General features: G+C 35.6%; 1 protein-coding gene across 3 annotated transcripts in view; it reads right to left on the bottom strand.

Moving 5' to 3' along the window:
• Positions 1-25,407, bottom strand: part of POMT2 (protein O-mannosyltransferase 2) — a 33,637-nt gene extending 8,230 nt beyond the window's left edge. For 2 of the 3 annotated variants that reach the window (XM_007437642.4, XM_088145285.1), the window contains exons 1-18: positions 25,176-25,407; positions 23,224-23,308; positions 22,048-22,152; positions 20,397-20,505; positions 16,015-16,123; positions 13,598-13,757; positions 11,281-11,387; positions 10,529-10,611; positions 8,616-8,725; positions 7,687-7,753; positions 5,874-5,943; positions 5,294-5,372; positions 4,206-4,357; positions 2,875-2,966; positions 2,392-2,468; positions 917-988; positions 446-505; positions 137-242 (exon numbers count right to left, since the gene is read on the bottom strand). In XM_007437642.4, the coding sequence (XP_007437704.1) occupies positions 137-242; positions 446-505; positions 917-988; positions 2,392-2,468; positions 2,875-2,966; positions 4,206-4,357; positions 5,294-5,372; positions 5,874-5,943; positions 7,687-7,753; positions 8,616-8,725; positions 10,529-10,611; positions 11,281-11,387; positions 13,598-13,757; positions 16,015-16,123; positions 20,397-20,505; positions 22,048-22,152; positions 23,224-23,308; positions 25,176-25,372 (1,840 nt within the window). In that variant the 5' untranslated portion in view covers positions 25,373-25,407. The remainder of the gene's footprint in view (positions 1-136; positions 243-445; positions 506-916; positions 989-2,391; positions 2,469-2,874; positions 2,967-4,205; positions 4,358-5,293; positions 5,373-5,873; positions 5,944-7,686; positions 7,754-8,615; positions 8,726-10,528; positions 10,612-11,280; positions 11,388-13,597; positions 13,758-16,014; positions 16,124-20,396; positions 20,506-22,047; positions 22,153-23,223; positions 23,309-25,175) is intronic. The other variant, XM_088145284.1, reaches the window with a different exon arrangement.
• Positions 25,408-25,984: the final 577 nt, after the last annotated feature.

Genomic DNA, 25,984 nt, shown 5'->3' with positions numbered 1-25,984 from the left:
AACTTTCTCCATATAAAATTCCGTTCAGTTTTTTATTACTATCTTCAAATATATGTTCCTTTCCCAACTGCCCCCTCCACATAGAAGGAAAGTCCAAAGCAAGAATGTATCGTAACTGGTAGAAAATTGGTCTTACCTTTCTGTTCAGCTGTGAGCTGAACTCCTCGCTTCACAGCCACAGATATAAATATTATCATTATAAGATATAATCCAATAGCAATTAGACTCATCCACCAAATCACCTGTAAAAAAAAAAAGCCTTGCAAATAAACCTATGCAGTGCAATGCAAATGATAAAGAAACAAATTATAACGATTATAATTATAAAGAAAAGATTATAAATTATAAAGAAAACTATTGAAGTGGAAGAAATATTCTAGGGAGCCCAAGACAAAGATGACTCATCCAATCCTAAGCTGGAGAACCAAAATCAAATTTTGCTTACCGGGTTTCCCAGCAAATAAACTCTATAGTCTGTTTCATTGACGCCAGAAAAACGCAAACCCTATGAAGAAATTGATGGCTGAATCAGAAGTGATCAATGTATTTCATTTTTAGCTTTCATTTGTTCTTTAAGTCTGATTTCTGCCTCCGTTACAAGAGAAAAAAGTATTTCATATTTATAAAGCAATTCAGTTACTGCAGTTAAATATTTTCAAGAGATACAGTTTTGCATGAGCTTCATACATCTTTGCTAACCAACATTCTAGAAGCATCTGTTTCGGTAGTAGCCTCCAAATAGTTAGAATGTTTCTGTTAAGCAAAAAGAACTACTGAAGGAAAAAATGAGGTTTTGGTGTGCAGAAGTCATTTAAACATGCATCCTGCAAATATGCAAAAACAAGTAAAGAGCAGTTCTATTCTCTTAAAAACAAGATTAAGACAGAGTTCTTCAACATCAGTGCTGTTCATATACCTGGTAATTGATTGGCCAGTGCCAGGGTTTTGATGTGACTTCATTCTCCTTTGGTTTAAGACCACTATTTCCCTTCAAATAAAATGAAAGGTATAGTTATCAGTTATGCTGCAAACCCTTTGTAACTGCCCATATACATTTTATCTGGATTTCTATTTATAGATCATTGTACCTCTCATATTTAAGAATTAATAGTCCATCTAACTGGTTTCCTACAATAGCCTATTAGCCACCTCTGGAAAGCTTATGTGTGTTTATACAGACATGCATGCACACAGAACATACATCCAATCTTTTACTGTTCTTCCTCACCAAAAATCCTATTCTGCCTTCTGGTGGAGACAGCCTAACCACCCCACCCTGAGAATCTGATATTCAACTATTCCACCAGGAATGCTTTAGAAGATGCTCCATAGTGAAAACTATGGTGAAAAAAATATATTTTCCTTTATTATTCTTTATTCTCAACAATTATCCCCAAAATGGAAATTCATTCAGTTTGCTTTCATACCAGCAGAAAGTGTCTAAAAAACGAATTATTATTATTAAAATGAGTTAGAGGGTTCACAAATAAGACTAAACCACTATATCATGGTATGTAAGTAATAAGGAGCCCAATGCAATCTTGGGTTCATACATCTCCCACTCCCTGCTGCCCATGCAACTGAAATAAAAAGTAAACAGAAAATCAGCTTAGACAGATTCCTTGTCTTATTCTTACAGTTGAACCAGGAATCACTGTTTAAAATAAAGTCTAGTCTACTGGTAAGCTGTAGCATTAAATCATAAATCTTAGGAGGAGTATGCTTTGCTATTTTTTTTTTCAAAGAAATATGAGAAAAGCAAAAATGTAGCTACAATGCACAGAAATGTAGCTATCATCCAAAAACTGTATCAATCCCCTACTATGGATGGATTTTGGAATATAAATAAAATAACTGTCTTATCTAGTACAGCACCAAAAATGCTCACCATGAAAATGGATTAATACTGAACTGCTTACTATTAACAGTTCCAAATAACATTTAGAAATTAAGAAAATGTTATTTATGAATCAGGCTAGTGGAACTGTGGATAAAGGGATAATTTGCCTTTTATGGCCCCAACTAAGAGCTATAAAAGTCTGAACACAAAATGCTAAGTTCCCAGCTCTTTCCATTCATATGCAATTCTCTCACATGCCAAGAATCCCGGATTAGGTTTTTTTAAAAAATATTTCCACTTGCCAAAATAGGATTGATAAAATGTATTATATAAAATAATTTATCTTTCTTTTAAGTATCTACAGTATATTTTATAGGCAGATGCTACAATCTAATATATATGTTAAGCAACCTCCCCAGGTCACTGAAAGTGCCTTGAAAACTGATGGTTAGAAACTAAATACAGAATTATTGGATTGCAGCATTCTGCTATTTTGGCCCAATTTTTTTTTATTACAACGTTAAACAACAACTCTTAAACAATCTACCTACTCGGATCATAACCATGTGAGATTCCAGTAGTATTTCTGGAAAGGAAGGTTTCAGAACATCCAAACTGATATTGGGCACTGCAGAAAAGTAGACAGTTTAAGATAAATATTGTATGTTAAATCTGCTCAATCATTCTCTCAGCATTCAATTACATTAAGTGGGATAACATTATTGTGAAGTAGTGAAGAGAAAGAAAATATCCAACCAAACATGGACTGGCCAAATTTCCCTCAAGTCCTCATTCCAGTAACACCCTAGAACATTAAACTTGAATCACAGGATGTTCCACTTTTCATATTACTAAGACTTTGAGATGAGGAATCAAGGAGCACTCTAGTGTAGGATGCAAAACAATTAAGACAACCAATTCTGATTATTTTCCTTTGATTGCTTTTTTCTGGTACCACTCTGTCCAACCTGTATATATATTACTAACATATATTAAAAATATCCAGTATTTAATGACATATTATAATCACATACGTCTGGAATTAATATGATCTTCAATATTCCAAAGAGTATTTGGAGTCTCCTTCTGATATGGAGTACAAGTGACTTCCACTTGTTCCCAGCCCCTGTGAAAGACAAATATTTTTAATCAATTTACCCCAGTTAGCAGTCATATTCCTTCACTCTTTTCAACACATCTTTTTGATAGAGATATTTTTCTTCTTTCAGAAACATTGGCATTACACATTGAAACATGCCACAAGGAGTCAGAGGACTGATGTTTGAGGTTCACTGATACACATTTGTGTTCTAGATGCTAATGCCAATACCTATACTGAAACACAAATAGTCTCATTCCAAGAGGCATTGGTCGCCATGTTCAGCAACATACATATGGTTGGAATGGGCAAGGTACCCTCATTAAATTAATGTCAAAAAATTCTAGGAGATGTAGCTTGACAATATTCCTGTCTAGCAGATACCAATAGAGTTGTATGGATTCTGGAACAATGGTCACATTTTCTTTCAAAGGACTTGAGAAAAATTTTACATGTGGTCTTAGAGTGGTTAGGCACACATTTATATAAAATAACTATTTGCTCTAAATGGAAAATTATTCCCTGCTTCTTCTCTCCACTTCCATCTTTGCCATCTAACTAATCCCCTAATTCTTGGGTTTCTAAGTCCTTTGAACCATTTTAAAATGATTTACATCTAAATGTAAGACATGTTAATTTCTGACTTCTATGGTCTACAATGGAAGAGACTATTGTCTGTTGTTCAGCCTGATTGCTTTAGATTAATTTCTTTTTGGCAGAAAGATATCCAAGATAGAACATATCTCATTCTTTCTTCTTAGTTATATGTAAGATTTTTACCCATGTTTCTGCCCACTGGACACTTAAAGTGGCTAACAATTTAAAAAAAACAAAAACCTCTTAAAATCTCATTAAAACAGTTAAAATTTGAGCTTTGGCCAGATATTTAATTACAACTTTGCCTCAATTTTTCATAAAAAGCATTATGCTTCATAAGGAGAAATAAATGGATAAATATATCTTAATATATTCCTAAGGGATGAGGTGGATGTTACCTCCACAGAAAATAAGAGCCCCTTTGACCCATTAACTCTTGGCACATCATTTAACATGAATGCCCATATTCCAGGTAGAAAATAAAAATGACCAAAGTATGCTGAATGGTACTAAGGTACAGTATGATTATAAACTAGCTATTGCCTATTTTAAATTAGAAATTAGAAGACATAGTTAGAAGAGTAATCAAATATGGTCTCTTAAAATAACTGTAAAGCAAAGATATTCAATGGTTTTAAGAAAAGGTTAGCTAGACATTTGAACAGTTACCATTTAGGTAGTGTCTTTCCAGTCGAACCCAAGATACAGGCTGTTGTTAGATGAATCAATCGTATTTGACTGCGTAGGACTTTGATACGTTTCCCATCCTTTCTTCCTACAACTTCAATTCGCCAGAAATCATTGGAATCTCCAGTTCCATTCTAGGAAATATATATATATCACAGGATGGGGGCAGAGAAGAGGCATTAAGAAAATCTCTTAAGATTTGTAAAAGTTATATTCTATTTTCACCCTCTGGGGGAGATGGGTGCCATATAAATTTAATAAATAAATAAATAAATAAATAAATAAATTTCTCTAAATAGGTCACCACTCATTTTATCTTCACTACAAAAACCTTTAAAATAGGTTGAAAAAATGACTGGCTAATTCAGCATTTTCCTGTTTTTTTTAACCTCACCAGAAAGGGGAAACTCACATTCTGACTAGCTCCTTGGCTTTTGCACTTATGTGTTTCTTGGGTTCTGATTACATCCCCCAATTATCTAACTTTCTTTTAACCCTTTCAACGTCTCAGCCTTTTGAAGTGGAATTTCCTGGCACTCACTACAGAGTCATATAGTCACACAGTAAATAGATGTGTTAAATTAAATTAAATTTATTTATTTATCATATTAATTAAATTTATTTATTTATCATATTTATATAGCTGACCATCTCACACAAGGTGACTCTGGGCAGCATACAACAATTAAAAAAATAAATACATAAAAACAGCTACATATAAAAAACAGTAAAAACTTAATAATTAATAAAACTCTTTAGAAAAGCTAAATGATTTGAGGTCTAGGAACATTGTAGATGAGGTCACACACAAATTCTATGGTGGTATTTCAGTGTTGCAATTTATTTGATGTGCTCTCCTCCACATTTACTTTTAGGAGTCCTATCTAATTTTTAAAGAAATATATTATTAACTATAAATTCCATTGTGACCTCTCTGTTCTTCTATAAAGCATCACAGATTTTGAACAATTTAAAAGCAAGAAAGCCACAATGTGAAAAACAACCCTTTGTTTAGCAAAATATTTATTACAAATGGAAAGTACAATCAAGAATTCTCTTTATTCACTTACAATGCCATATCCAGTGACCTGAAGATGTTTCCTTGTTAAGGGGGCTTCATGTTGATGACTGTGCAGATTTCTTGATGTCCTAAAATTAAAATAAAGTCAAACTCTTTGATCCAATTCTTAGGATAATCTGAAGGATGAATAATCTTAAACATAATGAGAGCAATATAGTAATGCTTTGCCAAATATAAATCCATCAATATACAAATATCATAATTTCTAGTTTCAATACGGGGCTCATTGTTTTCCATAGAAACAACTTCCAAATGTGCAGCCATGCTAGTTAGCTGTTGCTGCTACTGCTGCTGCTGGGAAAAGGATTTCTATTGCTTCATTGAATCTGATCCTAAGGAAGCATTTAAAGTTCAAATATGTAACTTTAAAAATAGGAAACATGCCAGAATACATATGAACTACAAAGAAAAGAAATAATAACAAACCATCATCTGCTTCAAAAACCTATTTTAGTTAAGGTGTCATCACTGGCAGATCAGAACTTCTACATTTGCCTTCAGTTAGAATTATTAGTTCAGAACAACTCTAGAAAATCTTCCACATTCCTTTCAATTCCTGTGCTACTTACTCTTTGTGTTCCAGACGGATAATATCTCCATGTTTCACAAAATCCACAGGGAAGGAAGGGTCTGAATGATCTGATGAAATAGAAGGGGTCTCAGCATGAGATTTGAGGAGAATGGAAAAGACATTAGAACACTGATATCTAAATATATTAGCAAAATAATGTAAAAAGAGTGGTAGCATATTTCCAGCTGTATGATTTAATTCAACTGTAGGAACATTGAACAGTTCCATTTACAGTATTTCACTGTCCTGTGACTGACCTGCATTTTTCAATTAACACTTGGAAGAGAGGCTGCTTATACAAGCTAACTCTTCCTATTTACTCCTGCAAGTTGTGAAATAACATATTTTTTGCTCTAATCCCAATCAGATAATTATTCCCTCTTTTGTCATAGCAGGTGCCCAGTGGTGTAAGTAATTAATGGGGGCAATTTAAATAAACATGATGTATTTGTTTCAGTCCTGGCACCTCTTTTAACGTCCTCCTGCTCTGGTATTCATCCTGCAAATTCTAAGTTAGCCAGCAACACAAGAATTTCAGAACACATTCATGAATGCAGTATGATAGAATAATTTTAATAAAAAATGTATTTAATGTAATACTGAATGAAGTGTATTTGCATTGGGACATAGAAAAAGAACTATACAATGCCATGGTTAAAGAGAAAAATTATTAACATAAATGTTCAGAAATGTTAACATTAGTCTGAAAAGATAATGGAGCTGATAACTCAAAACAGTAGTTGGAAGAATACATTTATTTATCATGCACCTATAATGAAGTACATCTACATAGCATAAAGCAGCAGTTAATGGTATAAGATACTACACGCAACAGTAACATTGCCATGTAAAATAAAGAGCCTTAAGACTAAGGCAGATGACATATAATACATGCAAGTTCTAAGCTGTGTATCACATATCACCAAAATGAACATGAGAAATTTTCTTTGGCAAGCTTTCATTTGATCCAATCTTTCATTCATGCTTTTATTATGAAAATGCTTTGCTTGGCACAGTAAAGTATGCACTTCTATGTGCCTCCCTCTTGCCATTATTGAATTCTTTTAAAAAAAAGTTTGGTAGAGTCTCTGAGCTCCTATAGTAAAAACTAGCAAAACAAGGATAGGGCACAGACTTTCCAACTCATAAAAAAGCTGGACAGTGACCTTCAAACACAGGATTGGATCTGATTTGGAGGTATTTAAAATCTTTCTTAATGTAAGATCAGCAATTCACTGTCAGCATTGCTTAAACATTTCCAACTGAATAGGAGTTCACATTTCCCAAAGTAGTTTGCTCCACTGCCAAACAGATTTTCAGACAGAACGTTTCTCCAAACATTTAACCAAGATCTACTTCACTGAAATTTCCTATCACTTCTTCTGGCCATGCTATCTGGAAAATAGGAAAACAATCCATTCCAACTTTTACATACTTGAAATTAACTGAAAGACTGTCATATTTTCATTCAAACTTATTTTTTCCAAGCAAAACATATCCAGCCCTTTTAACTTTTTTTCTGATAAGACTTTGTTACTGTCCCAGCTGTCCTTCTGATACACTCCTTTTTATTAATGTCCTCAAAATGAGATGTCCAGGACTAGATATCCTCCCAAGCAATACAAGCGTGTTCCATTTTACAACTATGCTTTTCCTTGAAAGAAAACTGAGATTTAAATATAGCAAATAACAATAACCTGGGTAACACCATTGTTACAGGTATGACTATACATAATCCTGAGAAAAGAGACATTTTAATTAAAGAAAACTAAAATGAACAATATAATCCATTTGGGTGATTTTCAATTTACCTCTATTCAAGTTGTGTTTCTTTATAATCCACAAGTTATTCAAATCTTTGTGTAAATATGCAGTGACCTAGGAATACATAAGAGTCATTAGAGTTCATTCCTTAAGCATGTTAACAATGCCACACTTCTGTACTCACAACTAACAAATGTGATATCTTACATTTCTAAAAGAAACTACATCTGTTTATACCAATTTTAGCTCATTTTCCATTAAAACCACACATTTATTGGTGTGAATAGCAATTTAACTCCTGCTTGTCTGATTAGTTGCACTAAAACATAAGTATCAGAAACACTTGTATTGTTATTTTTCAAAGAAATCATCCTAATAGAAGCAAGCAGTTTCCCAATAAAATGAACTGAAATGCATCACTGGTCTTTTAAATGTTACTTTCACTGCATAGGTGAAAATTCAATAATACTTTTTACCAAATAGGAAACTGTATTCATGAATAAACATTAAAGTATACCTAATGCTAACTTTATTGATTTTTGGTGCTAGGCAAAGACTTTATATTCTCTCAGACATTTTAATCAATGAATGTGTTAATTTTAAACAAATATGCTCCTTAAAACTTTTGAAATATTTTGGCTGCTGCTTTTACTGAAAATCATTCCAGATGATTACAAATTCTTTCTATACTCTTGCCAAGAAAACTACATGATTGTGCCCATACAGTCACCAAGAATTGGATTTGACTTGAAGACATCTTTACTTTTTTATTTGAATGATTGTACTCCATTATATATTTTAATTATTAAGAATTTTATGGGATTATTTTTGATACTGCAAGCCATCCCAGGAAAAGCAGGTCTTGAAGGGCATCGTACAAAGTTAAAAAATACATAATGTCCACATCATCTCATGTTTTAGTCGCTGAATGTCTTATAGAAACATCAGTAGAATGACATTTTAGTGCTTGACTGACCTGTTGCTGCCTTGCTCCCACTCCTTCAGGATACAGGTGCCAGTGTGAGTGAAGGTATCCTCCTGCCATACGAAGGTTCTTCATTGTTATCACAGAGCCATATGCTACATCTAAAAAGAAACAAGGGCTTGGAACAGCTCATTTTAAAAGATTGCTCCACATCCAGCATGATTTCTAACCACAGATTATTCCTTAGTGTTCTGTAAATCTCTGCAGCTTATTCAACAAGTCATACTTAATAACAAACTATTGCTTAACAGAGTGTGAGATCCCAGCTAGACAAAACCAAATAAACTGCATCTTGGCTTAGCAAACAGAATGTTTTGCCTAACACAAATTGTGGTGTCAGAGTCATTTGAAAAATTCACTGGGAAACTGCATCCTAATAAATATGGAAACTGTACTTCTCATAAGCAACTTTTAAAATAAAAAATAGGTGATGATTCAAAGATGTACTGAATAATCTAATCATTAACTCAGTCCTGGCCAACTTTTATTTTAAAAACATCAGAAATTCACACACTGCATCTGCCCCTGAATATTCCTATTGATTTCTGCAAATTTCCAGTCATACTTCTTGTTTCTTGCTTGCTTGCCATGATAAATCCAGATACCTTCGGAATAAATATTCAGATAATACATCTTGAGCTGATAGGCTGAAATGAAGGGAATGCAGTGATACTATTCTGCTTCTTGAGACATCACTGCTTCTATGCCCACCTATTTATGCTGCCAGTTTACTGTAAGGAACCCCATTTGTTCAGAATACTGTTAAACAGATGTAAAATAGATCAACCTGTCTAGATAATTAAGCCCTACTTGAGCATCATAATGCTATTTGATAAACATGCTATTTGATAACAACTTCATGAGAACTCATTGCCTGTCAGGCCCAGCCCAAGAACAACGATGAAACAGTCCAGTCTACTACAGATCCTTTATATGTTTACCCCTTATAGGCAGAATCTTGCCAAACTAAGTCTATACTACAGCAACTAGTGGATATACCTACCCTGTGAGGTTCTAGGGAGTGGCTATCCTGAATCTCTTGTTCTTCTCATGCTCCCCCTGCAGACTATGCTGCCTCTTGTCTCCTTTCCCCTCCTGGAATGCACTCCCTCCTTCCTGATAGCCTTAATCTCTCACATCACTCTCCTCCTCACAGATACATTCCATCACATTGGCCTGATTCATGCAGCATATTAGCCCACAATCATCGCTTGTTGAATAAGCAGTAACTGGCTGGTTTCACACAAACAGGCTACTTATATAATTTGTTTGGTTTAAGTTTGTACAGTTTATGATTTAGTATTTTGTGTGTAAATTAGGCTATTATAAGATATTCAACAAACCATAACTAAGTCAAACAATTGTACAATGTGTGCACTGAACCACAACCAACCACACTGCAGCACAATTTGGGAGACTACTAATTTGTTACTAATAGTAACTCAGACATTTGTACACTGAATTGTTTTGGACTTAATCTGCTGCATAATAATATATGGCTTTTGTCAGGATGGTGCTCAAAAATGAAATATATTTAATCCAATACACGTGTGAAATTCAACTTATCAATGTATTGCCCCCCCCAGCCTCGCTATGAAGTACATAATTTTATATAAAATATAAAAAAGCATTCTATATGCTTCTATCACACTTGTGCTTAATTCTACATTTCCTGTTCCCAAATCAAAATTGATAAAGGTTAACATTTTTAGAAATAATTTGGAGGTAGCACATTTAAATATTCCAAACAATAATAAGCAAAAATTGCTTTTTTATTTTTTATCAAAAATGATTAATTTGCTTTAATTTGAACTATCTAAATATAGGAAATTTTCATTATTGGAGCATAGAGTTCTATCACAATGTTTACTAGTATTTGTCCCCTCAGAGATCTAGGTACTCACATTCTGGAACAGATACATTATGAAGATTGTTTCCAATCAGCCGGGACTGAAATCCAGAGCTGAAAAAACCATCCCCAGGCCCACTGAGGAAAAAAAAAAAGTACACAGGCTTTCAGTATATGATTAAATAAGGAGAAAACATAACAACTATTTTCCACTTATTTAGATGTCTGCAAGGATCTAACGTCCTGAGCCATTAGAACTATGGCTTAGTTTAGACATACTATCAAATCATGCCATGGTTTAGAGCCTTTCATTTTCCAGAGGCAAAGCAACAGCCAGAACTGTGATTTATCAAATCAATTATTGTCCCAACCATAATCAGCAGTAATCTCAAAGTTGTGCTTCGCTGTTCATTATCAATCATGTTTAGTCAGTTTGAAAATAATTGAAGCCTCCCTCAAGTCAAACTCAACCCCTGGTGACCACATGAACAATCCATGAGGTTTTCTTGGCAGCAATATGGAAGTAGTTCACCATTCCCTTTTTCCTGCATGTGCTTTTTTTTTTTTTACTTTTCAGGCTACTCTACACCCTTGAGGTTTCCAACCCAGTTTAGCTTTGGGGATAGCTAAAGTTGGCCTGGGGCTACTACCTGCTACAATTAGTCAAAGTAAACACTACCCTGAACTCAACTAAATGTCTTTAAGAAAGGCTTAGTGTAGGGTCCAAATTAAGTCAATGTTGCAGCAACTAAAGCACAAGAGTTTCTCAACTGTGTATTTCCTCTCTGAGAGAATGAGCTAAGATACCTTCTGTTTAACACTGCAAAATGGACTGCAAAAAGAGCTGTATAGAGGGCAAGAGGCAGTATAATGAGGCAAAGGACACGAGCCAAGAAGTGCCTCCCCAGAGTGACCTGGAATAAAAAAATTAAGGCAGACACATCAACCTTTAGGCAAGATTTTTCTTTATCAAAACAAGTTGTCTACATATATTTCCAGAGCTCAAGCCACAAAGCCACAAATTTATACGCTTACACATTTAAAATTAGACTGGAGCAAAGGAAACCCAATTTTTAAAAAATCAGCTTCATCTGTTAATGGATGTGTTATCTTCCCAAAGTAAATCATGCCATAAGTACCCCAGTATGGTACCAAAATAGAAGAGTCATATGTCATTTCAAAAACAACTTGATCCGAAATAAACAAGAAAACTTTTGGAGCTGTATATATGAACTGTGTGTCCCAAAAATAATTGACATGGTATCTATCTAAAAAATAAATACAATATTCATTAATCCAAAAGTTTTAACTCATTCAAACTTCAATCTTTCCCAGAAGTAAGATCCTCTGATGGTAGAACAAATTGGGCTGTAATCTTCTATACTTATTCAATATATCTTATTCTTGAGTATAGATATGCACTGTTATTTCTAAATAAAGATATATAAGATTGTACTACAGGCTTCTATCCTATGTACGTGTACAACAGTAGTTCTCACAGGGGAATTATTTCTAACATTGTTTGTTTACATACCTAACTGAAAATATCTCTGAACAAAACTAACAGATAATATTTTCAAACAGGTTCAAGACAGGCTTCTGAACTTATTTATTTTCAACTTCTTCAAAACTCCAAAGAGTGACATACAGTATTAGCTGCTGTTTACACATTCGTCTATATACCACACAGGGAAATAGACGAATAGAGAGTTGGAATAAACTCCTACGTATGCTAGCTAAAACTTAATCCAATTATTCAGTGGGGCATCCTTTCAAATAATCATGCACGAAATGCTGCCCATATCCACTATCTCCCACTCGTCCTTCAACCCTGTAAAGTTGTATTGTTATTGCAAGAATTTCTGCTTGGATTATCCAAGAAAAATACAAATGGCAAAAAAGGATCACTGAGCAAACCAAATATCTCATAGGAAGGAGATAATTAGTAAAATTAATAATCTCTAATGCGTTTTCAATTTAAGTGGTAAAGGGCTAAAAAACAGTTATTCTCCCAATCCTGATATATACACTGCTTTGCATAGTTTAAGATTCAAATAATTGTGTTGGCAAAGGTGCAGCTTAAATTTCTGAACAGCCATGTGCAAGAGGAGGCTTAAGGATCATGGATTTGCCTTATTCAAATGCAATTAACTGATACTTTTAGGAGTAGTTCTTTTCAGAAGCTGGAATTCACATCTATTATACTACATTAATGTAAATATACTATGTAAATATACTACATTTATTAAAAAATAAATAAGTCACATAGCAGAAAGAAAAAAAATCATATTTTCATATATAAAAGAAGCAAAAACAATAGATAGAATAACTTCAGACTGAAATATCCAGAGAAGACAGGCTTCAGTAAATTATACTGTGCCAGAAAGCCTCTTTCCTTGCTGTGAATGAAGTACCAATTTAACAATGTGCATTGTCAATGTCAGCATACTTCCTATTTAACCTCTCCTAACTACTGCATACAAATAATTTACTGTCTAGAAATAATTTAACTTCTTTCTACCATGACAAGCTATTTAAGTTCAGAAACAAAATTCTTTGTGATAGATGAGTTGAGGTTTTCTTCATCTTCAAAAAAGTAGCTCAACCTATAAAGGCCATTAAATCCATCAGGCATAGCTATAAACCAGTAATTTATTGTGTACAAAAATCCAATCTGTAGCCTACACCCCTTATTGCTTCACTAAAGGTCAAACAATTCCAGGCTTCCTCCCCTTCTCCCCAACATACATCATAGCTTATTGGATATAACCAATTTAAAGCATTTCACCAGTAGCATTTGTTATACAAAATCATTTGCAGAACTCTACACATGTCCTTAAATTTGGCTACTCAATAACAATGCTAGATATAAATATATAGTTCAACACCAAATAAAAATAAATGAGCCCAGACAGCAATATTGTCTTGGAATGAACTATAACAATCTTTCAATATGTAATGCAGGTAGAAAGCTTATATAGTTCCACATACTGTACAGACAGAGTTTGAGGCTGTTTTAACCTGAATTCAGTGACCTAAATGGCGCCTTACAATTTTGTGCTCTGATGTTAAGAATACCATTTTTCATTCAAGTATTAAAAACTAATGAATTTTAGATGCTCACCAGTGATAGACTAAGGTCTCCCAGTAACTCCCAAAGTTCACAGATAGTATTCAGGCCAACCAGAAGGACAACAAAAAGACCAACAAATTTCACCCCCATTGCACCAGCGAGGTTCACCCCAGTCAAACACAGCCAGAACCACCAGGGGGCAGAAAAGGACCTGTAAAATATATTTTTTAACGTTTCCTGTTCAAAACATATATTCTTGAAAAAAGTTTTGTTGAACAATCCAAGTCAGAATACACTCTATTTATAAAGGATCTCTGATGGAAAAAAACAAAACACTGAAAACCAGGTTGGTTGTGATGCGCTGAGATATACTAAGACAGAACTCTATTTAACCTACCACAAAGGATGATGATATCACTTACTCATAAAGATAGAATCAGGCTCCAGAATGCCCTTCCCTAACCTTGGCCCACCCATTTTGGACTACAATTCTCAACAACCTTGGTAGCGTAGCAAAACTAAAGGCCATGAATGATAGGTGCTGGACCAAAATTACTACGGAACTTCACATTAAGGAAGCTTGTTCTAGAACAGCCTTCTCCAACCTGGTATTTTCCAAGTTTCCTCTGGGAAATGTGGGAGTTGCAGTTCCAATAAATACAGAGGACACCACTTTGGGTAAAAGGTGAACTTTTCTTGGAGGAGGATAAAGCTTCTCCATAATCACATATAAAATAATCTGATCAGTTGTTGATCAGTTGTTCTTATCAGATCAATGATTCAGTCTCCTTGAACGTAGCTAAATTTTGTTATACTGCCTGTAAAATTAGGCAGACTTTGATTATTCACTGATGAACCCACCACCAATTGTAATATTTTATCTTGCTTTGTTTTTACTTTATTTTTATTTTAATGTGTTTTTGTTTGCAATTCTGGTCAGTGACCGTAATAAAAATATTCATTCACAATCTGATCTAGAGAGATTATCTAAACTTCATCTTACTATAGTGGGTCTGGGGTTGCTGAAGAAAGTAACTATGAATATGCTTACTAAGGGAACAGAGTTCCCTTTTCTGCATATATAAGGGAGATATAACTAAAAGATAACATCAAAGTGTCCAGGAACGGGGAGGCTCAGATTCAAGTACCCACTCAACTACATAAGCTCACTTGGGTATCTCTGAGCCACTCTCAGCAAAACCTATTTCACAGGGCTGAACAAGGAGAAACTGCTGATTGCTGCTTTGAATTCTTGAAGGAAAGGTGGAACAAAAATCTAATTAATGTAGAAAATCTCAGCTATGGACACAGAACTTATCAAAACAAAACGTATTAATTTCTTCTGAGATTCTCTTGAAAATCATCTCACCATTTAATTATACTTTCTTATGCAGCAGATTTCACTCTATGTATTTTCTAAACCTCTTTCTCTTTTTATCTTTTTCCAAATAAGCATGCTTAAGACTATTGCTGTTTCACATTAATTTTATTAATCTACAATAGCAGAAAACATCACACCCCCACAACTTGAGGCTGCCAAAGTAGGTAAAATCATCTGATAAATTATCCTAACAACTTCCATGGTTTTATTACTTATGTACCATAAAATTAAACTCCCCTTTAAACATTGCTCGTTGGATAGCTGACAACATACAGTGATAAATGCAAATAATAAAAAGCACAGTATAATGATAGACTTTGGTAATAAAACATTTTCAGAGAGAATGAAAGTAGATGAGAAACATACAGTAATTCAAATCATGAAACTTAATGGTTTTCAATGTCAAAAAGCTGTGATCTAGTATCCAATAAATAGACAAACCAGGGATCCAGTGAGCTTGACTTAGCAAAACATTCTGCATCACCAAGAATATCCTCATCCTACTAACTATCCCTTTCACTTTACTTGGCAGGGGGCATTCCCATAGGATCTTATTAAAAGCTTTAAGAGTCTACCCCAACAGGAAGCAGAGACTGCCCTTGACTTTCACAACCTTATCAGTATCATATGACCACTTTTATGGTTTTTTTTTAAAATAATGCAATAGTGGCATAGCAGCAAATGGTAGGACAGCAACACTAATAACTGCAACTGCACTAAAACAATCTCTCCTTCTGAAATAAAAAGTTTGTTTACCAGTTCTATGAGCTGCTAGTCTCAGCAGTTGGATTATGGAACACCAAATGCTTACGATTTGGGGGAGGTCCCTTACGTATTCTATACTCTCATATGTTTCCCTTCCTTGTTACATTTTAACCATGTAATATATAATGTGGTCAAGCTCTTGATTTTTCTTGATTAATTCTGGTATTTTAGTTGTTTCATGATATACTATAAGGACTCCACAGAGCTCTTTGGAGTCATGATGGCAGGTTAAAAGTTAAAACATAAATAAATATGAATATTCTATAATAGAGTTAAGGGGCACATGTCTAATTCCTAAGACGATCAATTGCTGCCATCTTACCTATTTGAATAGGAATTATATTTGACCGTACTGAATACAGCTCCCATGACAAAGAACATCAAAATGGGGTCAAGCAGAATGTATTGTGAAATTGTAATGAATCCAGTGTCTGAAAAAAATTAGAAAAGGCATATACTAGCTGTCATTAAATTTATTTGATCAACACTCAGTTGAGCATAATAATATCAAATTCTAAAAGTAAGAGCATAATATGCAAGCAAATGCATATGGTTTAACCATCTCAAATATTATATTATAATCTGCTTTCCAAATTAAAAATTTATTCACCGAATTCATGGAAAATATAAGATAAAGTATATAAAAGCATTTCCTCATAGGTTTCCTTCTGAAGCTTAAATTGAAAATAGAGAGTGGGGGAGAAGATCCACACATTCCACCAAAATGTCATTCCAACGTTTTCATTTTCAGAAATATTACTGTACTTAGAAAGATGGTTCTGAATCTAAGATGATCACCAGCTCACTCACACTCTCTCTCTCACACACACAAAGACAAGACAGAAAAAAGATGATTGCATCCGTTACTATATACTCAGTGAATCTAAAATAAACCTGTTATTTTAAAGGTGAATTATTTTGTGAAAAACCTGGCCTTCTTTAATATTCACCAATATTAAATATAATATTCACCAAATACATTATGCTCAGGGCACAACATTTGGGTTCATTTGTTCCTCCCTTTTTTGCCTCAAATCTAGGTCAAATTAATTTATCCAAAGTCTGCCTCTTTATTTCTACACCTAAAAACCTCATTTTTAAAGGAAAGTTCTTGCTCATTTTTATATCTGCCATCTCCCCTTCCCAGATAGTTTATGTTTAAAAAGAGAACCACGGTCTTCTAGAAGAGTCTCTGTTCTCTTGTTAATAAAACTTGGATATAACAAAATAGTTCCTGTTTTAATCACAGATCAGTTGTTTCAAATCAATTTATTATAGCCATAAGGCCAGATACAGTAAAATACCTAATAGTACAAATGTTACATACATCTATATATATATAACAGAAAAACAATGAGTATAATAGTATCTAAAAATAAATGTGTGTGTGTGTGTATTAAAATAAAATAAAAACAGTATTATAAAAAGTTATGAATAATGAGTATCTAAACTTAATTAATGATGTGATGTATTGTACAGATGGTAGTAAAAAACTGGGTGACTTGGGAGGATATTTTTGAGTCCTTGTCTGAAAGAAGTAACAGTAAGTAGAAATTACACTTCCTGCCTAGAAATTTCTTCAAGATTGGATAAATGAAGGTTTGTCTAGAGTCCTTATATATAGGAAGCAGCATAGTAGAGTTTCTACTGAGCCATCACCACATGGATATAACCAGAGAGACACAGGAGTATCCTTAAAACATCCATAAAGGACTGCTGAGGTCAATGCATCCAGCCTGGCTAAAGTGAAGGCCTTACGAAATTTCAGAATTGTGATGGATGATAGATAAGAGGCTGGAGCAAACACTTTCAGAAGAATCTGATAAATAATGAGGCGTGACAACTTCCTTAAATATGTTTGGAGATCTATATCCCAAATGCATTGTTTGAGGGCAGTTCTATCATTGTCAAAACCTAATGAGCACAGACTTCCCATAGAGAAGCCCAGTAAATGAATTTTATCTAGGGCTTTTTCAAGCCATGATGATTTAAAATGATCTCTACGTACTAATGGGGCCAAACCTGTAGGAAGTAGAATTAATTTTAACCAAAATGTAATAAGAAGAAACCATGCTCCAATGAGACTATACCTGTCTCTACTCTAATTCCAGGATAGAAACATGGAACTGCACTTTTGATACTTTTTGGAACCATCAGTATTACTCAAACTTATTTTGAATAGTTTCAAGAATGTTAAGCTTTGCAAAAGAGCAAATTTGGGAGCCATAAAGAAGCTGACGGGCTGCCTTAGCTTGGAAAACCTTGCAAGCTGCAGGATATAATGGGCTCCCTTGAATGGCCAAATCTTACGATAACTAGAGATACACTGTGCAACACTTGCCTGATTAAACAAAAAAAGAACATTCCAGGATAGAAGCATGGAACTGTACTCCAAGATATTTGTAGGTGTGCATCATTTGAGTCCCATTTACAGGTAGTCCTCACTTAACCACCACAATTGGGACCAGAATTTAGGTTGCTAAGCGATGCGGTCATTAAGCAAATTATCACGTGACTGCTTCACTTAGCAACCCCAATCCTGGCAGTCCTGGTTGCCATCGTTAAGCAAATACCCAATGCGAGGCAACTTCCTCCTGGTTTCCCACAATCAAGTCAGTGGGGAAGTTGGCAGGAAGTTGCAAGCCCCAGGTGCTGCCAGGTGGGGAAGGGAGCAAGGGGGTGCATGGGAGGGTCAGTGAGGGTGTGTGGGGGTGCGGTGCGGGTTGGGTGCGCACGGACCTCAGAACTGCTTGGATTTTCAGCCCCAGAGTAGAGAAGCCTCTCTACTCCATGGCTGAAAATTCTCCATGACTGAAAATCTTGCTTGGATTTTGACATGGAGCTTTTTCAACCAGCCCCCAGAGAAGAGAGGGAGTCCTCTCAGCAGGCGGCAGCGGCTTGCAATTGCCAAGGGCCCTGTGATCATGTGATCACCATTTTCAATCTTCCCTGCTAGCTTCCCCAGAAAGTCAATGGGGAAGCCAGCAGGGAAAGTCACAAGGACTCCCTCATGACTGTGGGGGCTGGCTGCTTGGATTTTGGCATGGAGCTTTTTCAGCCAGCTCCCAGGGACGAGAGGGAGCGCTGGGAAGAAGGGGGGGGAAAGGATGCTTTAGGATCTCTTTTCCCCTTCTTTGCGATGCAAAGCCCTCTTTGCAGCTCCTGGGAGGGGGTGGGGCTCGCTTTGCACTGCAAAGAAGGGGAAAAGAGAGAGAAAAGCAGCCCTTTTTTCCCTTGTTTGCAGTGCAAAGCCAGACCTTCCCCCTCCCAGGAGCTGCAAGGAGGGCTCTCCCACAGTCTCTCCCTCGGTATTAGGTCAAAAGCTGACTTAAGCTCAACAAAAGTTACAAAAAGGGAACCTTGAGGTGGAGCAGAATATTTTTCTGCCAAATGATGGAGAACCAAACAATGATCTAAAGCTGATTGTTCTCCTCTAAATCGAGCCTGCTCTTCAGTAATAAGATCTTCATTCTGGACACAATCCACTAATTTTAGATATAAAAATCTGGCACAGAGTTACTTATTGTGTGTAATAAACTAAGGCCTATAAATTTATAAATAGGCCTATAATTTGTAGGATCACATTTATTTCTTTCATTTTTGTATGACAATAGCCTGATTCCAATCAGATGGAAATTGGCCTGTGTTGTTAATATGTGCGAATAGAATGGCCAGAACCAGATTAAATTAAATTAATTATTTAATTGTTAATTAAATGTATTTTGAAATTATAATTTGGGCCTGATGCCTTAAAAGCATCTAAAATTCCTAAACTATTAAACTATTGAAAAAGTTTTGGTAGTTCCCAAATCTACAGTTAATTTTTTATGTACAACTGAAAAGTGATATTAAGAGATATGGGAAGCCTACAAATAATTTGGAACAAAGAGTTGGAGTATCCTGTTTTAACAAAAAACTGAGCTAGAGTTTTATAGAATATATGATTTAGTATTTTATTATATTAAGATGCAATTAGCACAATAAAATTTGCTTTTTTGTGTGTCTCTACTGGATGCCACAAATGACATTTAATAAGAGGTGGGTTTCAAGTTCTGCATACTGGAGGTGTAATAATTTGGAGAGGACATAATTCATGTATTTCAGGCAAAATTTTGGTTTAATATTTATAAGATTGTTGGTATGGTATTGGAAAAAAAATGAGCTAAAAACATGTTATATTTCAAAAATATGAAATCAATCGAAGTATGAAGAACTTTGGATTTAACATGCAGCTAAAATGACTTATTTTGGTGGAAAGACTAGATGGAAGACGTGTTGTATTTATCTTCTATGTATGAACTGACCTTCTACCAATGTTACAGAAAATCTAATTAATGTTCATCCATGTGGTCAAGCTTTAATTTGTTCTTTAAGAACTTAATTTTATGTATTATATCTATTTATTCTAACATGTATTTGTTTCTTTTTTCTTCTGTTCTTTTCTTTGGTTTACTTTTCTGTTTTTCTATTTCTTTTAATTTTTCTATTGGTTAATGTTTTTCTTCTCTTTGTTCATACATTTAAAGCAATAAAAATTATAGGACGCAAAAAGACAGAAAGAAAAATATCAAAAATAGCATCAATGTCTCAAAAAACAGAAACACAGCTAAATGGGGGAGATGTAAAACATGAAACATTTTAAAAAGCAGTTAAACAAACTCACACTTCGAAAGACAATTCTTGCCACACAAAGCAACCGCTTACCAAAAATTAGGATGGCAGCAGTGATTACTGCTGCAGGCAATGATTTGGACAGCTCCAGCACTGTGAGGTAACAGAAGGGGATCAGGCATGAACCAAGGAAGGCACAGAACTGAATGAAAGAGAAGAGAAGCATTCTTTACAAGGTGTTGAAACACTCGCTTTCTATGATAGCCTTCACCAATCTAGTGTCTTCCAGATATGCTAAAACTGCTGTTCCCAAGATTCCCAGCCCAGGGACCAACGGAGAATTCTGGAAGTTGTAGTACTAACATATCTAGAGAATGCCAGATGGGAGAATGCCCCACTAGGGCTCTATACAACCATAAAAAACAGAAAAGAAGCCATTAAGTGTTTTAAGCCAGTTTGCTCAATATTCTCAAAAAGTGAAAAAGTGACTGCTATTCATTTTTTTTTTATCCATTCAATCATGGCTGATTCTCAGAGACTGCCTGAACAGTCCCTGCAGTATTCTTGTTTCCTTTGTAGGGCTGAGAGAAAGTGACCGGCTCAAGGTCACCCAGCTGGCTTTGTGCCTAGGCAGGACTAGAATTCACAGTTTCCCAGTTTCTAGCCTGATGCCTTAACCACTACACCAAACTGGCTCTCTGCTCTTCATATACCGTTGGCCAATTATTTCCCAGGAAGTTCTTAATTCCAATTTATCTTCAACTCCACCCCCCATCTCTCTTCCCTAATATCCTCCCCAAATCCTGCTAATGCAATAGCTTCATAATTTCACAAAGTGAGAAAATATTGCTGATCCAAGCCAAATACACATTATCCAATACATTGAACATGAATAGTGTCTCTGGTTTTTTTTTAATATTTTCAAAGGATGGAATTTGTTCCCTTAGACACCTTAGATACAACTCTTCAATTACTCTTCTTCATTTCCTTTACCTTGTATGTAATCAGTCCTTCAAGTGCTGAATTCCATTCCTTCATTCTTAATTCTATTCACCCCACACTAACACCATTATAATATGTGTGTCCCAAAGTAGTCAAATTGCTTACAGATCAACTCTGCTAGCAATGTTACTACCTGCACAGGAAAAGGCACGCATAACTAAAGGCATGCTTGCAGACAGAGAAAGCTCCATCATAGGTAGATTTATTCCATATTCGCAGGAGGGTCAGCTGAAATGATGGGCATCACAAATTAAGGGACAATTGCTAAGAATGTTTGAAGTAACTTTTTAGAGTTCCCTCAGGAGAAACCGCAGTACATAAGTAAAATAAATAATATTTTATCTCCTTTATTCATTCCTATATATTTTAAAACTTTAGCTACAAACTATATTTCATTTTAACATACAGCAAACTATTTAAGAAAGAATTAGAAGGAAAATGAGGCTTATCTTATATGCTACTTCAAAATCTATTCTTAAAATCTAAAGTGGCTCTAACATTTCCTTCCATCATCAGTAATTCAGAATGCTCCCAATGGTAGATGGTACACATCATGCCAGTCTTCCAGAACAGGTTTGAAAGAGGAAAGAACTGATAGAAAAAACTATTTCATCCATGAATCAGAAGCTTTCCAGAGACAGAAGGAGTCTTGGACAGAATAAATTCTGGCTCTAACCAAACACTGATTAGACCTAAAAACAGGAACCCGCTCCATATTCTCCAGAGATATATATAATCTTACCCCTCTCATTCCTACATAATTATGTTGTTCATATTTGTCCCCAGGCTTCTGGAAAGGAAAAGTCCCATCATAGCCACTCAGATAGCCAGCAAGTCCTATTAACATCTAGGGATGAAAAAGAATGATATTAGTAAAGGAAAAGAAGATTCAAAAATTTATCAGATCAAATCAAATATCATTTGCTAAGTAAATAAAAGGTATTGCCTATTGGCCATGGCTTTCAGAAATGAACCTCCAGACTTAAATATGTTAAGCAGAAATAATGGGAATGGAAGAAAGCTATCACTATCATGGTCTCCTCAAAGACTTATAGGCAAGCATCAGATCATACACATTAACAAAAGCCTAGACCAGAAGAAGTTAAATTAAATAGGGTTAAGGTTAGCCACAGATTACAATGGAAGCTAACTGATATAAATGGCCATAACATGGATAGGAAACAATGAACAAAGCCAATCAATACCCAATGCTTGTCATTCCAAAATGCGTACATGTAAGTATATACTGTACTGTAGTAAGGAACTCAAGAAAAAAAAACTATAAATACTGGCCCTCAGAAAAGAGTATTAGGATTACTTGCATTCCAAACTTCCTATGTTATAAAATATTATACATGACCAAACTATGAGAATTCTAATTATTAAACAAAATGTTAAAAGGCCATTCAGAATAATATGCACTTTCAAGTCTGGAAGTTGAACTCCAAAAAATAATGGGTGAGGCCAGGCCAAAAATCTAATTTAGATTCATAGTTACATTTCAAATTAAGTAGTTTGTATGATTACTCTCTAGTCAGCTATTGAATACTTTCCTCCTTCTGTCATATTAAAAATTGCAATTTAAAAGCAAGCTTCCAGAAGACTCTGGAACTGCGCTAAAGCTTTCAGGGGCCTCAGGTTGAGCATTTTTGGAATAACAGTTTACCATGTAACACTAAAACAACCAGATTTAAACTGATCTGTCAACTTTGCAAGAGACTGGTTCTCATGTTCAACCTAAGGATGAAAGAGTAGCCAGCTAGCAGGACCTGAGTTTGTATAACCATAATAATTAATGTTAAAGAATGTCCACTGAAGTGTTTATAATGCTTACAGGAAGTAAAACTGTTCCAGTCAAGAGTATCCAAAAATATTAACTAAATCCCAAAAGGTATAAAATATTAGGGTAGCTTTTTACCTTCCCCAAAGGTGGATGGACATCAAAGAAAAATGTCCGGTTAATATAATAGCTCCCCATCTTTCCAAAATGTGTTTCATCCCAGCTACGAAAAGACAAAAATAATGTCAGTTCATTATCAGGGCTTTAACTTCATGCTTACTTGCAATTTTTAGACTTGTTTACTTCTAGTTTATCAGCATGATGAACTCTTAACAAACCTGCATGTAGTTCATGACAAAAAAGCAGCTGATCTATCAAAATTAGCACCTACTGGATTAAAAGGGCTAGGTGAAGCATTCTCTTTCATCATATTAATTTATATGGTTCTTTAATTCTCCAAATATGCAACTCCAAATATACTTATATTGACTTGCATCCCATATATTTATTTCCTTCAAAATAGGGTGTATAATTAAGCATCCCTAAAATGTACAAACTCACTTTTAGAAAACTGACACACACACAAAAATTAAGGAATGTGATTTGTGGTCATAGTTTTTGAGTGCCAATCTTGTAACCAGGAAAGACATGAAAACTGACTAGTCATACACTGTTGCAAAGGTTTAGTGTCCATTTTGGAGCAGATCACTCTCCAATTCATCTTGGTGGAAATAAATCAGAAAATTCATGTTACAGCCATTCAATCCCATTTAAAATTAGATGAACCTAAGCCCATTTTAGGCATAGACTTTGGCATGACTAACTGTGCATAAGATCACGCTTATTTTATTTTTATTTACTTTATTATGATACTTACAGGAAGTTTGTAAGCATCAAATTTGTATGGCAAGAATGACAAACTAGACAGGAACAAAGCAAGGTGGAATCATTCTTCCTCGCCAAAGGTAATCAAAGGCCTTTCAAAACACCAGCAGGTTGGGGGCTGTCTGGATCTAGGGGAGAACCTCATTCCAGAGGCAGCTGCTGCTACAGAGAAAGCCCATTTCTGGGGTCCTGACAGATGGCATTGTTTAATCAAAGGAACCCATTGTGTACCAACCCTGCAAAATAGAATTGGCCAGGCAGATACTATGGGAGACAGGCAGTCCTTTAAGTAACCAGGCCCTATGCCACTTGCAGTAACTAATAGTCAAGAGATATACTAAATTGTATGAACGCCTGTAATACTCAGCATGCCATTTATGATGGCAAGAACAAGACTACTGCTGCATAGGTTTAAATGCCATCTCACAATCTGAATTCTCAACAAAAAAGTACCCTCAATGAAGAACTTCCTAGAATGAACTTGTACAGGTATTTATCACATTTAGCATATCCATAACACTTCTCTTACTACCAAGCCAACATTTGACCACTGCAACAAACTGTTGAATTTCTCTGTATTTTCATATTTTCTTTTGTGATGCTCCCTTAACTAAGAGCTCAACAGTGTGGCTTGAAAAATGGAGGTCATCTACTGTCTAAATGTACAATACTGCCAGATAAATTGAAATGCAAGGAGCTTGTTCATTTCCTTGTGTCAGAAACACTGTTCTGAACACTTATTCATTTGAATTTTGCTTAGCCAGGTCAGATTATTGTATTTCATTCGTTCCTGTGTTAGCTATTTTGTCCTCTACATTACACCACATATTCAAATTTAAATCCAGACTAAACCAAAAGCAAAATTACATCAACACTCAAATAAAGTTACAGGGTGATCTTGGATTAATAACTCCCGTCCAGCCTAACCCAACTCATAAGATTGTTAGGAGGACAGAAATAAGAGAGAACGACGTATGCACATGGAGAAAGAGTAGACCAAAAATGCTACTTTTACTTATATTCTGCCTTTCAGAGCAAACGACCCCAAGGCAGGTTAACCAACAATGAACTGCACGTGTGACCCGGAAACAACCACCCTCCTGTCTGAAGTGAGCTCTAATGCAAGAAAACTCTCTTCCACCAACAAGTCCCGCCTCTGAAACAAAGCCCCGCCCCCGTCGCCATGGCATCCCGCAACCCAATACCAGATGTGCGGCGGTTCCCGCAGCCGATAGAAACGGGTAGCAAAGCTTAGGAAAGTGACGAAGGCGAGTGGGCTCCAGAACCGCCTTGGGCTCGTGCGGGTGGAGGAAGCCAAGGCAGGGCCACTCGCCAGCCTGAGTGTTTTTCGCTGCCGGAGGCCCAGCACGGCCGGGCAATTCTTGCTCGTTGCTAGTGGCATTCGCGCCCTGATGGGAGGCGCCTCCTGTCGGGTCCCGTAACCGGGCGCAACGCACCACGGGAAGTAGAGTCCACTTCGAGAGGCATGTTGGGCAAAAGGGTCGGGTATTCTGCACCCCACGTGAGGGAAACAGAAAACCAGCGTTTTTTCTTTTTTTTACATTGTGGGAAACGTAGTTCTTGAAATATGGTTATGTACTTCTGTGAAGTGAAGCCTCAGAAGTAATTCCCATTGGGATTAATGATTCTTGTTCCTTATAGGATTAGGATCATAGCCTAGTGCTTTAATTTTGTTGGACCACCTACTCAAAACCTTCTTTTGCATATCCATCTATGCTAGAAGTGGGCCAATGACATCTCTTTCCTGGCCGCTGCATCTCTAAGCACTCCGAGTTCAAAAAACAGAGCACTAACCTTTTCTGTATGTCCGTTAGGGAGAAATTGTCATTGAGATCCTGCTTGCCACTTTGTATTCAGTGAGATGGTTTTACCTAAGTTTGTTTTTAATCAAGATTAGATCCAGTGGACTGTCATTAAAAAAATCCTTCTGCATAAAAAATAATGCACTCACTTCATATAATCAGGAAGGTGGCAAAGGCCATGCCAAGATTTT

This window comes from Python bivittatus, unplaced genomic scaffold (genome assembly GCF_059951505.1).
Source record: "Python bivittatus isolate LINGU-HERP-01145 unplaced genomic scaffold, Pbiv_v1 ctg000480_np1212, whole genome shotgun sequence".
Taxonomy (NCBI): domain Eukaryota; kingdom Metazoa; phylum Chordata; class Lepidosauria; order Squamata; family Pythonidae; genus Python; species Python bivittatus.
Note: the sequence above shows the minus strand (reverse complement) of the source record. Positions and strands in the feature narration are given on the sequence as shown.